This window comes from Siphateles boraxobius, unplaced genomic scaffold (assembly GCF_051911475.1).
Source record: "Siphateles boraxobius isolate OS27281-9 unplaced genomic scaffold, OSU_SipBor_1 77, whole genome shotgun sequence".
Lineage (NCBI taxonomy): Eukaryota > Metazoa > Chordata > Actinopteri > Cypriniformes > Leuciscidae > Siphateles > Siphateles boraxobius.
Window position 1 is genome coordinate 21,274,739 of NW_027509205.1, and position 17,523 is coordinate 21,292,261.

Genomic DNA, 17,523 nt, shown 5'->3' on the forward strand with positions numbered 1-17,523 from the left:
TCACCAATTTGTACCAAAATAATATTTATTTGAAATCCTGACATCTTTACAAAAGTCACCTAAAAGTAAAACACAGAGTCTACACAGGGTTCCCTCATTTTAGACAAATTAGTTTTCCCTCTTTGTCGTTTATAACTCATATTTTAGAACTAGAAAACTGCATTTTCTCTATAGAACTTAAAGGGGACATCAGATGAAAATTTCACTTTTTTAAAGCTTTTATGCATTTAGTTAGGTTTCTGGTGCGTCTGTCAGCTAAGAAAAGCTGAAAAGAAAACACGCAGCCAGTTTGTTATAGGCTGCCAGTGTCTGAAAGTGTGTCATCCGCCAGCGAGCTCAATTTGCCGGCGTTTGTGCCGAATTTTGACCCCCGCCAAATTATTACCCCCCCTAGCATTGGTAGGTTTAGGATTAGTTGTGGGGGAGGGGTTAGGATTAGGGGTGGGGTTAGGATTAGGCAATCAGGTACTGACTTCAACAAGCGGGGTAATAATTTGGTAGGGGGTCGAAATTCGGCACAACACCGGACCCAAATAGCGCACTTCATGTGGACTTTAATTGCGCGTGCTCGCACTTTTGGTGCGCACCAGTTTTCGAATGACGTCAGAGTTCGGTTCGTTTGGATGATGTGGAAGCTGTCTTCCGAACTCGGGTGCGCAAACGATAACTGTACTCGAGTCCGCTTAGGGGGATTTTACGCGGGGCTCGTTTGCTGCGGTCCGCGGCCGAGCGTGATTGTTCCCGGCGCCCCCCGCAACGTTGGTCTGGATTCACACTCAACTTGATTCTATCGAACTCTGCTGCGTTGGCGTGCATCTTACCTCATTGCAAACGTGCTCGGCACATGATAGAAAACACGACGCGGGTCAATATATTGTGTTTTTTATTAATTTGGTAAATACTGACAGAATTTTTATTTTTGTGTGAACTGTCCCTTTAACATGGCTGAGAAGAAAATATTTAAGTGTAAGTATCATTACGGTTAATTTTACCAGTTATTATCTACAGTTTATACAAACATTATGGTCATCGACCAGTGGTTTATGTCTGAAACATAGGCTCATAAAGAAAACAAAGGAAATAATAATAGATTATAGAACTGGGAGCCAGCCACACCAGTGCTTGTTTATAGACGGAGAGGAGGTGGCAATTGTGGCAGAGCACAAGTACTTAGGCACAATAATAGACAATAAGTTGCAATGGAATAGTAATACCGACACCATATATAAGAAGGGGCTGCAGAGACTTTACTTTATGCGGAGACTGAGACAGTTTAGAGTGGACAGAGACATGATGTTACTTTTTTATCACTCATCTGTGGAGAGCATGCTACTTTTCTGTTGCGTTGCATGGTATTTCTCTTTGTCAGTGACCAACAAAAACAGATTGAGCAAGATAGTCAACCTGGCCAGCAGGGTCGCGGGGCACAAACTAGACAGTATGGCTACCACCGGTGAAAGAAGGGTGTTGAAGAAAGGTTTAGCTATTACTAAAGATACGTCACATCCCTTACACCGGGCATATGAGATGTTGCCATCACAGAGAAGGTTTAGGCTACCTTATTTCCAGACAAATCGAGCCAGTAAGTCATTTATTCCAACTAGCATCACTCTGATGAACAAGAAGTTACCTGCAGGACAGCACTTTAAATAGGTTTCTTTGAGTCTTCTGTCCTGATGCTGTGTACGTGTAGTGGAGTGGTGGGATGAGAGAGGGGGGTGGTTGGGGTGTGGGAAATTCTGTGTACTTTGTATTGTGTCATGTAAAATTGTCTTTGTATAAATGTATCTGACGTGCTGTAGGGGCAGAACAATTTTCCAAGAGGATAAATAAACATAATCTAATCTAAATAATAGCGCGCTGAATTGATTCATTAATCACGATCGCATTATGATTCATTAAATAAATAGAACCGAATGTCAGGGCTTTACTGAGTCATATGTAAACGTAGTATGAATATTGAAACCTGTAAATACATCTGAAACTCATGCACATTTTCATTATGGGTTAAAATTTTAATCTTAGTTCAAATGGAACATTATGTATTATCATGTACCATACATAATTTAAATAAGCATGTATCTATTGTCTAATGCAGGTGGCATAAGCAATTTCAAAATATATAACTGTAAAATCAGGCTGTGTAGACATAAGAATAAGATTTGGGAAAAGAAGAGAAATCCTGTTCTCGAGCGATGGTAAAGTATAATATATGTATATGATATTTTTGTCTAATAAAGGGACTGAAGGGACTTTATCGGCTCCGTATGGAGAGGGATACGGCTTTCACAGCATAAGTGAACGCACCCATGCTAAAGTTTACTAAAAAGAGTAATAAAAAAATTACCCGAGACAGGCAGATTTTTATTTTTAAAGTTCAGTTATTTCATGGATCCAGGATACTTTGCATCCTGATAATGTTCCCTTGGCCTTTGGAATTAAAAAATCCCACATCATCAAATTCCCTTCATCATATCTATTGGCATGGGGCACTTTCCATTAGATCATCTCTCAATGCAAATCATACCAGCTATACATGAAATTAACCATGCCAATCTCTAGGTTACTGGTCATCCAAGAATTAATATCCTCAATTTAAGCTAATATGGAGTTAAGAGGGGAAAGGAGCATTGCATTGAGAACTGATGTAAAGTTGGTTGTCATATGCATTGCAATGGAAGTTAAAGCCATGATGATGGATAATTTTACCATAGATGAAGCATGTAAATGTGAAGAGAAGAGGCCCAAGAACCGAACCCTGGGGAACACCGTGTGAGACAGGGGCAGTAGTGGACTAATGTCCACAACACCTATCCACTGATAGTGGATAAAAGTAAGATGACAACATAACCATAATTAAACTATACCTGTTCTATCTCTATGCAGCATATATTATCTTGCTCTGTGGCATTATTGTCTGACTCTAGTTTGAACTGAACACAGATAGCTTAGTTTCTGACACTTTATTGCGTGAGATTGTTCTGTTTTGTTGTTGCAAGAGGTGGGGAGCAGCAACTCATTTGCATTTAAAGGGACACACACAAAAACGTCCTTTGCTCACACCCTAAAAGTGACCATTTTAACATGCTATAAAAATTGATCTGTGGGGTATTTTGAGCTAAAACTTCACATACACACTCTGGGGACATTATTTTACATCTCTTTAAAAGGGTCATCCGATGTCCCCTTAAAGCTTTTATCAATTTCCATGACTGTTCTAGGCCTATGCTGTTGTGTTAAATCTCTTTTAATCAGCCTTTTAATCAAAGGGAATTACACTATTTCAAATAAAAAAGATAACATGGGCACAGGTGTAGATATGGAGAAGGGGAAAAGAAACACGGGACAACCTGCAATTTACCACATCAATACATATGCACACAGAGGGTTTCATGGGTTACTTTTAAAAGCAATGCATTACAATATTGGATTACTCCCTTAAAAAGTAACTAGTTGCGTTACAGTTACTTTTTAAGAAAAGTAATGCGTTATGTGTTACTTTTGCGTTACTTTTTCTCACCTAGACTGGGCCTGTTTTTTTTCTTCTTAAATAACATAAAAGTTCTCGTTTTAAGCATGTAAAGGCCCTTTCACACCAAAATTGAAATAATAAGGCTGAAGGAAATGCAAATTCACTCCTGTACAATAGAGAGCGCAACCTTTCAGCTGCTGCTGTTCTGGGTAACAGAAGAATAGGATGCAGGTGAAGAAAGTTTAACACTTCACCAATAAAAACAAAAAATCTAAAGTCTTTTGCATATGGTTTAACAGAATCATTGAAGGTCAGCAGGAAGTACAATAAAGTGGTCAATCAAGTAAGATTAAATGCATAAAAATACTTGTTTTATTTAAACATAGGTCTATTTAATTATTGGAGGTTTGCATTTCTGATTTTGCATTTAACTGATTTTATTCATTTTGAGGAATACTGAATCTGTTTTTTTGCAAGTGAGATGAGAAAATGCATGCCCATGTCTGTCAATAATGGGAAAACAAAGTAGTCAAACTTGAGTTACTATTTTCAAAAAGTAACTCAGATATGTTGTTGTAAATTCACAAAGTAAGGTGCTACTGTGTGTTTTACACTAAAAGCAGCACACCAGCCTAAACATCACACAGTGAACACATATTAGGCATGTTTCTCCATTCACTTTCCTCCCAGACTTCCCTGCCTCACCCGTTGCCCGTCATACAATCAAACAGTCCATAAATACATGAATTAATTATAAACACTTCTCTCTCCCAAGGCCAAGAAGACCCATCCGTAGGGGTCAATCAGATCCAAACTAGAGCTGGCGTAATCTCTACCTCGAGTGTAAACCTCACCTGAATTCATTTCAAGGTGCCAGTGTGCAAGATGTTTCTTTAAAGTTTCTTTACAGGTAGTAACAGTTCTATTTGAAAACAATGTCCTGAAGAACCATTTATATGCTGAAATGATTCTTTGTAGTGATGTTACGTCTGACACCGACGCTCCGAAGCTTGCTTCAAACTCGAATGGTCCTTGCAATGAACCACTGCTTCGGAGCTTGTATCATTACCCAAAGCACAACCTCTGCCAAAAGTTTTTTTTTAATTTATTTATTATTAATTAGAGAACATATGAACATTGTTACATAAAAACGTGCATCAAAGACAGAAACTTCAAAAACCCTCTGCTACATTATACAAGTACAACTAGTTACACAAGCACATCCTTTTCAAGATACAAAAATATCAGTCCCACCAGTTAACAAGTTACAGAGTTCGGCTTCCCACAGCTAAACAAGATAAAGCTTTCACACATGATACTCCCCTGCTAAAAAAACTATAGAAACCATGACAGAAATTCTATTGGATTTAATGGTTTTCATGGGAATTTTATTGGTTGTAATGGGAATTATAGTGGTCTCTGTGGGTCTCTACTGATATGTGTTGGGTTGTATTGGTGGGGGCATTAAATCCTAATTGAATATGTCCCAAACACACTACAAAAAAGAATTCTGTAGTGGTTTAAATGGTAAACGCCAATGGTTCCTATTGGTATTTTAATAGAAACCATTAGAATTTCTGTGATGGTTTCCAACTTTTTTTAAGCTGGTGTGATCTTCTGTCCTTGTCTAAAGAAATAATTACACACACACACACACACACACACACACACACACATCATGCTTAATGTTTTATTATCAAGGTGAACACATGAAATTCATCAGTATCTGTAAAATTCACCTACATAAATGAGTTTCACAGCACTAACACTGTTTCAGCTTTGTAATAAACGGGGCGTTAACATGTAGGCTAAGCCTACTTGCATTTTATGGTTGTCAGCTTTGTTGCATTACATTTACTTCACCAGGAGATGGTGCTGCAATTTCTATCTGAATGAAGCTTCGAGTAATGAACCATTTTCGACACAATTGTATCAGAAAGCATTAATGCTTCGAAGTGCTTCATTTGGCCATCACTAGTTCTTTGTGTTACAGTTTAGGGTTCTTTATAAACGCATTTTGGTTTCAAATTAGTGAGGAGAGAAAGAAAGCTTTTCAAAGCTTCGAATCAATTGAACCAATTGCTTTGCAAAATGATTCACTGTATCGAACTGTTCGAAACGCCACACGCTGTCGACCCCTGCTGGCCAGAATAGTGTAATGCAACAAAAACTCGGGTCGAACATGCATAAAAACACCTTTCACAAACATATAGCAAATGCTTTATTGAAAGTAAAATCTGTCAAATGCAACTAACTAATAATCTAATAAGATTAAATATCGAGTGTCTGTATGATAGGTTATTTTATAAATTGTCAGGGCTTGTTTCATGGATGGCTCAGCTTAACAGACCAATAAGAGACTAACTACTATTATTAATTTAACTATACAAATGTCTAAATAAAACGTCCACAAATGTTAAAACCCATAGACAGTTGTTCAATGTTTCACAGTGAATATCCTATGCATGATTCATGTGTTCACAGAGATAATCGCCCCCCAACAGCCAACCATTGTAATCTCGAAACAGTGACATAACAAAGGCGGTTTCACAATATGCGTTCTTCAGCGATCTTCTATCCTTGGGTGCTTCTCATTTCTTTAATTGTGCATGTGAAATTGTCTACACTTGTGTGAATCATGTTTTTGCGTTAATTATTAATGAGACTGTTCTGGCTCCATACTTTATGTTGCCTGTTCAGGCTATCACTGACACTCCCTCATTTCCTTATTGTACTTTGTCAAGTTATCTGAAGACTTTATTTTTTTAAACTATTTTTAGAACATTTCTGCTTTCTCTTTGTCACTTATTGCATTTTCATGCTCCACATTTCCTTAACTTAAGTACCAATTTCTTCACAACATGCATGATCTCCAATACTCTCTCCTTCCCTTTTTATTTTCATCATTTCTGCTTGGGTTTTCTTATATATTATCATTTGTGTTTTCTTCAGTATGGTGTATAGACATTTACACCCTTCGTGTAGTTTCCGTCATTTAAGCAAAGTTTGTCCTTTCCATCAGTTCTTTAACAATCTGACCTTTCTGTCTGTCGTTATTTGGTCTACTCCCCATAAATAATGAATCTTTACCATATATGACTGTACATTCCTAGCTCTGACTCATTTTAAATCGTAATTCTGACCATGTTACACAGGCTATATAGCCTACACAGTTCAGTTGAATGACAACATTTGCCCTCTTTAATGCTGTTCAACTGAATATACGATGCGAAGTATCTACAACTTACAAAAAACACTGGAATTTGAGTGTAATTGCGTGTGAAAGTTCAGTTCCGTTCTTTCATTTGGTTGCATTGCTAATATGTGTAACACTGGTGCACATATCTTGTTAGTCACGTCACCCACAAAGCGACCTTCTGCAAGTTCTGCAGCCAGTACCAAACCACAGACTGTGAAAAAATAACACACTCACACCTCCTCCCCTCACAAAGCAGTTAACCAAGCAGAAAAAAAAGAAATGAAACTAAGTTCCCCGAGTAGCAGCCAATTCGCCAGTAGGAGGGGGAGGTGCTCAGGCTGTTTCGTTATGTGGGGGTTTGGACTAAGCCTTTATAAAGCAACACGACCAGTGCGCCATTTCGCAAGAACAGAAACGATGAGCTGGTTTTTCCAACCTTCCTCGCTGTCACAAGTAAGTAAAATATATTCACATCTTAGAGTATGAATCTGTTAATTAGATCTAACCTAGATATGACTGTATATGTTAGACTAACATACTGTATATTTAACTGTTAACACATTGCGTTGTTTAATACATTTAGCCTATACAACATATAATGACGTTTTAATGTGATATAAAATAGCATTTATTTTATAACTCGGAATTTAGATAGTGGCGGGCAGATCGAGGCTTCGTGAAACTGAAACAGTTGAAGCAAATGTGCTGTCGTCTATTGTGTCGTAGCTTCAGGCTTCAATCCGACCAGTCTCCACCTATGGTCTCCACTGGTAGCTACCCCTAGCGGTCAGAACAGTGTAAATGCAACAAAACACCAAACAAAACATGCATAAAACCCCTCGTACAAACCTATTGCAATTTTTTAAAAATTTAAAGTAAAACATATCAAATGCAAGTATTTAATCATCTAAAAATATTATCACGTGTCTATGTTCTTTTATCAATTGTCAGGGTTTGTTTTGAATGGTTCGGTTAAAAAGTCCAATAAGAGACCATTAACTACCATTATTCTTTTTAAATATACTAATGTCTAATTAAAAGTCTGCAAATGTATAAAACTGATCAGAGATCAGGTAAAACCCACACTTGTTCATTGACTCGTGATTCATGGGTTGACGGAGATCATCGCCCCAGCGGCGAACCATTGAAATGTTTCGAAACAGTTATGACATCATGAAGCTTCGTTCACGGAAATCACGTGACTCTGGCAGTTTGATACACGCTCCGAACCAATAGGCTTGTTCGACTTGAACCGGCGCTGCGCAGACCGATCGGTTGATGACATCAAAGTACCGCGAGAGCGATTCAAAAGCATAAGGAGCCGTCTGCTCTCTAATCGCTCTCGCGGTACTTTGATGTCATCAACCGATCGGTCTGTGCAGCGCCGGTTCAAGTCGAACAAGCCTATTGATTCGGGACAAAAGATTCGTAAAGGTTTGAAGTGTTATGAAATTGCCATCACTAAATTTAGACTTACCTATAAAATTAGTTTGTCTTGCAGAATTCGTAATGAATATTTGGTTGTTGCTTTAAAAATAACTGAAACCTATTGTTGGCGTGGGTGTGTTTTGTTTTTTTGGCCGTCCTCCGTTTGTCAACCGAATCAGATATTGGCTGACGTTGTTGAACAAAACAAACCCTGATTGGTCATGTCGTCGTGCAATGACGAAAAAGCGGCTGCGCGGACCAATCGGAATCATGGCTAGGTTCAGGACCTTTTAGCTCCATCTTGTAGAGGGAGTGGCTGTGAGACATGCGCCATTAAAGCTGTAACGTTACAGTGAAGGCACTCTATCGCTAGCGTTTGCTTCCACACTTAAGTATTCTTTGGGCCTTATGATTTGAAAATTTTCCTTTACAAAAGATGTTCCCCATAGTCTGGATCTTTATCGCTACTACAGGTAGGTGGGCAATTCTGTGGACATAATAGGGAATGGAAACGAAACCCGTTATTAAACGGTGCTAAATAAGTGCTAACTAAGACCGTAGTAACGTTACCGATAAAATCCGACATTACCGGTGTTGTGTGCCACTCTCGTCCCGTCAGAGTTAAACTATCATTGAATAGGCTCGTGTGATTTTGTTTCATGCTTCAGAATCTCTGTTAAGGGAACGTAACGTTAGTGAGTGAGCATCGATGCATTTTTTTTACTAAGGTGATACTGTAACGTTAACGTTATACAGTACTAAAGTGACCCTACATTTGCATAAGAACAGTAACACAGATGGCACGCTGTCATATTGAGAACGAATGTGTGCATATTGTAAATTAATTTAATGAAAGGGGCAACCGGCTTTTCTTGAAGCCTTTCAGTAAAACAAAATATTATTTGCACATAGTTCAAAGGCATTATGATACATTCTTACTTCATAGTTCTTTGAGTTGTTTTCTTTCCTTTTCTTTCTTCCCTTAAAAAATAACTTTTCATTTAAAAAATATCTTCATTTAAAAAATATCTTCATAATTTTTTATTTTTATCTACAGTCTAATAAAGTTTAAATAAAAATAAAATGGTATACAACTGCAGCAGTTTCTGATTATTTCTTGGTTTAAATAGTCTACATAATGAATACAAGTCAAAGACATGATGTAAATAAAATATTTTTATTTTTACAATATATTAGTTCTCCAGACACACCTTCTCCCACAGATAAGTTTATAAAGTGTACTGTACTGTTACCACTGTAACCTTCTTGCATGTTGGTCTACATTTAAAAACAACTGGAGATGTACACACTCGTTGACATTTTGTTTGTGTTGTGGTGAGCATTATGTGATGTTGTGTTATCAGTTTGTAAGGGGCTTATTCTGTATTGCATCATTTGCCTGCGATTTCCTGATTTGGGTTTAAGGACCGTGGTTTGGTTGCCATTTTCTTTTTGATTAACTTTGATTTGATAAACCACTGTATGAACTTGTTATTTTGGCTTTAGCCGTCTTTTGAGCTATATTGCTTCGCTTAAAATTACTTTTTGTATGAATCTATTTTACTTTTTCCAAAGAAGCCTTTGTAGTTGCTTTGTAAAAATTGTGGACTGAAGAGTAGTGGGACAAGATACGGGAGCTCAAACAAGCTAAATAATTTTTAGTTATTTTGTTACATCTCTATCCTAGGCGGAAGGACTTAACAGTGATCCTGATTTGCAATCATTTTATCGGCAAGAACAAAACAATTCACTTTAGTATCTATGAATTTTGTAGTCTCAAACATGCAGTATTACTATAGAAAAATTATATGTCAAAATATCACATGTGAATCATGTTATTTAAAAAAAAAAAGAATACCAATGGAAACCAATGATGGTACTTCTACCTTAGAAGCTGTTGGGATACATAAGACAAAAGCCTGGAAAACAAAGTAAAGTTATTTATTCCTTTGTATCTTTCTTTCCAAACAGGCGCTGTGCACGTTGCTGGGTCCAAGTTGGAGGCAACGGAGGGACAAAATGTTTCCATACCCTTCAAAACTGGACTGGAGAGAGTCGATGAAGTGATGATAATGTTTGGAGAACACCAGGGAAAACTTCTGCTTGCACAGTACTGTTCCCCTGACACTGTTCCCATCTGTGAATCATCTGAACATGTGCAAGTTAAAGGAGGAAATCTGTCCTTGACTCTTGTGAAAGTGAACAGCTCCAGCTCAGGCCTCTATACAGCACAAGTCATCACTGATAATAAAGTGTTTTATGTGAATGCTACACTTGTTGTAAACCGTGAGTATATTACTTTTATAAATCTGTTTGCCTGTAATGTACCAAAATCAAGATTATGAGAGAGACCATATTAATGGTCATAACTGTGCTTATTAAGTCTTATTAACTCACTAAAATTCTTACTTTACATTTACTTGAAACGGGCAAATGCTTCTCACGAAATCCTGAAAAAGATTGTAAGTTATAACAATTTAGGCGTTGTTACTGATGTAAAGACTCAGGTGTGTCACATTGTTTGATCCACAGCATGAAGTAGGGATTTTTGCCGGTCAGACACAACTGATTCAAGTCTAATACTGTGTGTAATTTCACACGATTTTAAAAATGTGTACAATAAAAAAAGTATCTAATTTAGTCACGGTTTGCTAAACTTATACCTCACATTATTATCCATTATATGTGTCTCGAATCGTTGTTACAGCACAAATGGAGTATGTGCTTTTACTGAGAAATATAATAATAGTGGATATTTAGTGTATTGTGTTTAACACATAAAAGATTAATCATCAGTTCCACACACACAAGTATAGATATTCTACATGATGATCAAAAAAAAAAAAATCGGTATCTGATCTGTGTTGGACGATATTCAGTATTATGGGTATCGGATTGGTTTTGGAAAAAATATCGGTGCATCCCTAATTTACAGATTTGGAAAAAGGAGAAAAAATATTGTTTGTATTGCACTATTTCTTCGATAATTTGCCCTTGAATCCAATTTGCCCTTGGATTGCCCCAAATCCTCATTTGGCTTTGATTAGAAAAGAAAAGCTTGTCTGATAGTTTGGCAGATTGTAACATTTGCTAAAGTAGGATTGGTCAGTAATGTTTAAAGTTGATAGAAGCCGTTTCACTTGCAGTTTATAATCCTCTAATTGTCTCTGTTCCTGCTGTATCTTCCAGAAGCATCAGTTTCCTCCACAGCTCCTCCACACTCCTCCTCCAGCCCAAAACCTCTCCGCTCCTCTGAACTACGATGGATAGTTATAGTTATAGTCATTTCTCTGATTATTGTCGTCTCGGGGGGCGTTTGCTTCTGGAAACTCAGGAGGGCAAGTATTACTTACATTTATTCTTTTATCAATGGATATGTTCTAGTAAAGTTGCTGCTAAACCCAGGACAGTTTAGTTGTCCTCCTGAGCACTTCTGTATCACTAAAGGCCCGGGTATACTTCAATTTCCACATCTGGACGCGTCTCACGCACATTCGTGTCCGCACAGCTTTCAGAGTATGTTAATCCGCAGTTGGTCGAGTTCAACACATGCGCAGTACAGTTGTTGAATAACATCTTTGACGCTCTTTATCGAGCGCTTGCACAGATATTTGCACAGAGAGTTGGAGCTGTCACAGAAAATGCTTCGTCACACTTACTGATAAAACTCCTTAAATCTTACGTTACATACTTTATGAAATATTAACAACAATAAAAATCATAGTGATCTCGCCGCCGCGCGGTCATGTGATTCGTATAGCTCTCAATAGTTCTAAACAAATCGCTTTGCCAATGATTTTAAGCGGGGCAGAGAGCAGCGTGTGTGTATTATTTAATGGCGTTGTCCAGGTTTATGTGAATATATCATAACTTTAGGATGTTAATAATTATGATCATAGACGCTTGAGAAAAATGTATACAGTAAAAATATACACATCTAAATAAATATCTATATCTGACTAACTAATGCAATTTTGTTAATAGATTGGTGTGCCAAGAGTGACATTAGTCTTCACGTAGACGGAGTTAAGCAAGAGTCTTGTGACAAATTATAATAGGACATTATAGCCATAAATAAATCATAGTATGGATACTTAAGTACATTTGAAGGCAAATACTTTTGTACTTTTACGCAAGTGAATGTTTAAAGGCAGCAATTCGACTTTTACTTGAGTAATATTTTACCTTGAGTATCTTTACTTTAACTCAAGTACGTGGTATGTGTACTTCGTCCACCAGTGGTTACGTCATTGTACGGGAAACACACCCCAGAACAGTATTTGAAGGCTATAGTTTTAATGTATTTATTTGTAACTATTAATAGCATTAAAAATTCATTTTCAAATACAGTATTCAACATTTGAAGTAGGACAACTTTGATTAATTTTTTTGATCCAAGACAAGAATGGCACTTCCAAATTCATGTATAACTTTGAAAGGTTTTGATCCACTTCAAATGTTGACTACTATAGTTAAATGAAAAATAATTTTAAAGCAGGTACAATAGTTTTTGCTATGGTACTAATATTGTTATAGAGAACCGTGGAATTTGACTAGCACTGGTGCTGACTTTCTTAGAGCTTTTTAAGCATCTTTTTTTATTTTTTTATAAGAGGCTTAATATGGCCAGATTGAAAGTTTTTGATGCATATCCTAATGACAATGATGAATTAATAATTAAAAAGAGGATCTATGATTCTTTCTGTAGTGGCTTCCTTTCCTCCTCGAGCCACTTCCGTGAGGGAAAGTATGTTTGACGCTACATCTGTTTTTCCATGACTTGAACTTTATTGTAACAAAAAGGTGAAAACTTAGACAAAACTCTAGCCTCCACAACAAGCAGTGTGGTGTAATGTAGGTCAAAAAACTGTCTCCCTTGCCACATCACTTCCTGTTTAAGATGGCTACCTTCAGGAAGTCCCCAAAAGGGGTGCAATTCTTTCCCCTTACCACACGGGGGGTACAGACAATAGTACAGACAAAATTACAGACTTATGGCTCCTACGCTTTCATTAGCTTAGTTATTATTTGCGTAAATAATTCTGAAACTAAAACAAACTAAAAACACAGCGCTGAAGTTAAATTCAACTTTTAAAAAAACGCATCTCTAGACAATGCGTCCTGTGAACCAGCCCTAACTCCTGTTTTATATTGTAAAGCTGCTTTGAAAAAATGTCTATACTTACAACATAATAAAAAATAAAGGTGATTTGACTAACATACATGGTTTTGATTTAGATGATTTAACATGTTTAGACAGTGGATGGAATTATTCCACTTTAGATCTACAGTGCAAATAGCAGATGTTCCTGCATGGTTTTTATACAGTTGCAACTGTAAACGGCACCTTTTGTTTTATTTACATTGTGTTTTTGTGTTGACTTTCAGAAGAGTAAGAAGAAGAAGAAGAAGAAGAAACTCCTGCTGTCTCCAGGTATGAAGCTCTTCACTTCTCTGTTGTCTTTTCAGGGCTTTTGTTGCATCACATGACTTTTTCCATAGAGGATATTTCACTTTTGCCATGTTGTTCCTCACTAATGACAGTTTTATTGTTTTCTATACAGATCCAGAGTCTCAACAAAAAAACAATTGTGGTGGTTGTGTAGCCGTCGCCATGAACGGCTGTGGAGAAAATGCAGAAGCTCTTGTGTCTTAAAGGGATAGTTCACCCAAAAATGAAAATTCTGTCAGTATTAACTCACCCTCATGTTGTTCAACTTAACTGAACAGTATTTGAAGGCTACATACTAAAGCTTTAATCTATAAATTAAATATTTATTGTCATCCATAGCATTAAAAATAACCTATTTAATTTTTAAATGTAAAAAAAGGGGGTTTTGCAATGGTACCAAAATTGGTTCAGAAATTTGCCTGATATTGGTAGACTACTAAAAATTTGTATGCCATGATCTCCTTTATTTAGATCATATTTCAATCGCATACAGTCCTCAAGCTTAAATGAATGTAGCCAATGAAGCTGCTGTCAGATACTATTTTTTCTTTCTTTCTTTCTTTTTTTTGAACAACTGTGTCTTTTTAAACCCAAGTGCCTCGTAGCGTCAGACGCACTGTAGCTAGATATTGTCACAAGTGCTTTCCGGTTTTGTGTGCAATATGAATTGATCAGTCAATATGCTGTGGTCATATATGTTGTCTGTTGATCAGATGATGCTGTATGATGAGAGACTCAATGTCCATCACTATATTTCCAGAATAAATATATCTTTTTTAACACTTTTCCACAGCGTTGACTGGTGTTTTCTGACTGGTTAAACTTCACATCACTGAAATATATCATAAATAATACACATTATAATAATAGTCTAATAATACACATTCATTTATTGTATGTACAGTTTAATATGACCACATTTATTGATGCTGTACGAATTTGTTTATATTTAAAAGTATATATGACGAAGTAATACAGATTGAATTCGTATTTGAACTTGTATGCTGGTATTGATGCTAATAATCAGTATTTTTAATCGTTTTAAGAAGTACAGTTATACAGATTTTACCATACTGAGATTGCAGGTTTGATGTATCAGAGATGAACAAAAGCTTCTACAGCAGATCTTCAATCAGATCAATACATTATGATTTATGTTAGGATATGCTTACATGCAGTCTTTATAAAAGAGGGGAAAATAATTGGTCTGAATTTAGTAATTTGGCCAAAACAGCCACACTACCCGATGTGTATAATGGAGTACACTGTTATGACTGGAGTGAACATTTGGTAATGACCTTCCAAACCATAATGCCATGCAAAGAACATGTTTTTTCTTCCAGCTTTCAGGTGCAATTCATTGACAACATTGTAAAGGCCAGATAGAATAGGTGATTAAAAAAGAGCCAGATCTGTTTCAATTCTGTTATTTTCAAGCATTGTTTTGCACATTTCACTCATATTTCCTACTCAAATGCTGTTTCCACGTCCTCCACTCATCCTGAAAGTGATGCATTTTATTCAACAATATGGCAATCTTATATCATACTAAAATAAACCATTATATTGTTTTGTTTTTTACCTCAGTTGAGCAATCTCCACTCTCTTCCTCTTCCCAATTCTTTGTGAGAATGAAGAAAGAAATAAATTGTTAATATTTTGTTTGTTTAAACATGAAAGAAAATGTGCTCATGGTGATTAAAATACTTCATGAATTAGGCTGAAAGATGAGGTACACGGTGTGTGTGCTTTTTGATCATTACATTTCTTATTTCGAATGGAATAACGAGAAATGAAAAGACGAATAAATATTTCAGTTAATATGATGTTCATGAAATCAAATTGCATGAGACAACATTTCACATGAACAAGTTTGTTTTTTGAGGTAGTACACAGAACTTTTAAGTTCTACTTAATCTTGGAGTTTGTTGACTTGTTTATAAAGGTAAACAAATCATTGAAATCTGTTAAATTAAATCTGTATGTTACATCATTACACCGTGTGTGTGTGTGTGTGTGTGTGTGTGTGTGTGTGTGTGTGTGTGTGTGTGTGTGTGTGTGTGTGTGTGTGTGTGTGTGTGTGTGTACTGTAGAAATGTACTACCAACTTAGTTCTTCAATTTGTATTATCAAAGTTTTTAGCTTGAGTACACATTTGAAATTAAATTTCATGAAATTAATAACAACTTTAAAAAAAACATAATTTCTAAACAAAAAGCAATTTTATAGTCTTATTTTAATATCATCTTCAAAATATTACTTCTAAACAACAACTGAAAGTGGATTTTTTTTTTCAAATGTGAAGGAACCAGCCTGTTTTACCTTTATTCACTAAACCCTATACGTTTTAAAGTCGCCAAACTCCAAGATTAAGTAGAACTTCAAATTTACTTTTACTACACGAACATGTTAATGTGAAATGTTGTCTCATAAAATCAAATTGCATGAGACAACATTTCACATGAACATGTTTGTTTGTGTAGTAGTTGTATGATAATCATCTTTATAGATATGAATTTAACAACAATTTGGAGCCTTTAATACAGGTAAAGGCAAATAAATAGAATAGCCATTCTCGGTTTGCCACAAGATGACGCCATTAGCGCATTGATGGAAACTAACACATTCAATATAGAATAAACTGGTACTCTTTAATCGCGAAATAACACTCTAAACCCCATATTACACTTGTAAATTAAGGGTGTTACTTGGAGTAACTATAATGAACATTAAAGAAAGAATAATAAGACTGCAGAATTAATTATATAACAATTGACGCACAATGATCGCGTTTCGTCATTCGTCATTTACAATCGAATTTACTATCGTCATTTACAATCGAATTTACTATCGTCATTTACAATCGAATACTCTGATTGTATTCGTCTGAGAGAAGAATGTCATATACACCTAGGATGACTTCAGGGTGAGTAAATCATGGGCTAATTTTCATTGTTGGGTGAATTGTCACTTTAAGAGTCGCTGTTCGTTTGCGAAGTGCTAAAATAAAACTTTTTATGGAATCGTATCCTGAACATTTAACCTAATAATCGTCATCAGATGTGGATTAGCAATCAAGACACGTTTATATAACGCACCTACAGGGAAGGCCCTGACATAATGTCTGAAATAAATGCGCGTCAGCAAGTCACAGATATTTATTTTATTTTCCCCAGTCTATGAAGCATATTTCCCACATTACATCCACAAAGATTACATATTTTATTTCTTATTTTTATTCATTCATTTATTTTTGATTAAAATTATTAGATTAAAAAAAACTTCCCTTTTTAATTATATTTATACATTCATTAAACAAAAAACGTATAATAAAGTGTACAATCAAAACCCTATAATTACATTGCACTTGAATAAAGGACCTCATAACTTCTTACGATGCACTTGGGGATTTACGATTACTCATGGGCTGCGTTTCCCTAAAGCATCGTACGCCTAAGAAGATCGTAAAAATATTACGGTATGTTTCCCAAAAGCATCATAACTTAAGTAGCACTTGAAAATCATCGTAGATCTACGAGTGCTCTGGAGTAATCGTAAATCCCCAAGTTTTTTATTTTTTTTATTATTATTCAATGCCACAAGAACAGAGGTATCACATATTCACAACATTACATTAACTGCCAAAAAAAAAAGAAGAAAAAAATAAATAATAATAATAATAAATAATAAAAAATAATATTATTATTTTTTTACATAAAATCCAGTGTTTTCAAAGCATTGCATGTTTTCATTGCTTTTTTGTTTTTAGTTTGTTCCAAAAGATGTACATATAATTTAAAGTCATTTATAAAATGTGGAAAATTTGGTTTACCTTGAGCCCACTTCTTTTTATGTATATGGTATTTTCCTAATAAAATAAATAACTGTATAATATGCTGTTCTTTACATTCCAAATTGTCTTTCTGAGTATAAAAAAACACATCAAAAACACAAATTTCCATCATACACTTC

General features: G+C 35.8%; 1 protein-coding gene across 1 annotated transcript; it reads left to right on the forward strand.

Moving 5' to 3' along the window:
- Positions 1-6,945: 6,945 nt before the first annotated feature.
- LOC143725558 (uncharacterized) lies at positions 6,946-14,337 on the forward strand. Its single transcript, XM_077218045.1, has 5 exons — positions 6,946-7,124; positions 10,071-10,385; positions 11,289-11,437; positions 13,488-13,533; positions 13,664-14,337. The coding sequence occupies exons 2-5, from the start codon at positions 10,166-10,168 to the stop codon at positions 13,753-13,755; spliced, it is 507 nt and encodes a 168-aa protein (XP_077074160.1). The 5' UTR covers positions 6,946-7,124; positions 10,071-10,165; the 3' UTR covers positions 13,756-14,337.
- Positions 14,338-17,523: the final 3,186 nt, after the last annotated feature.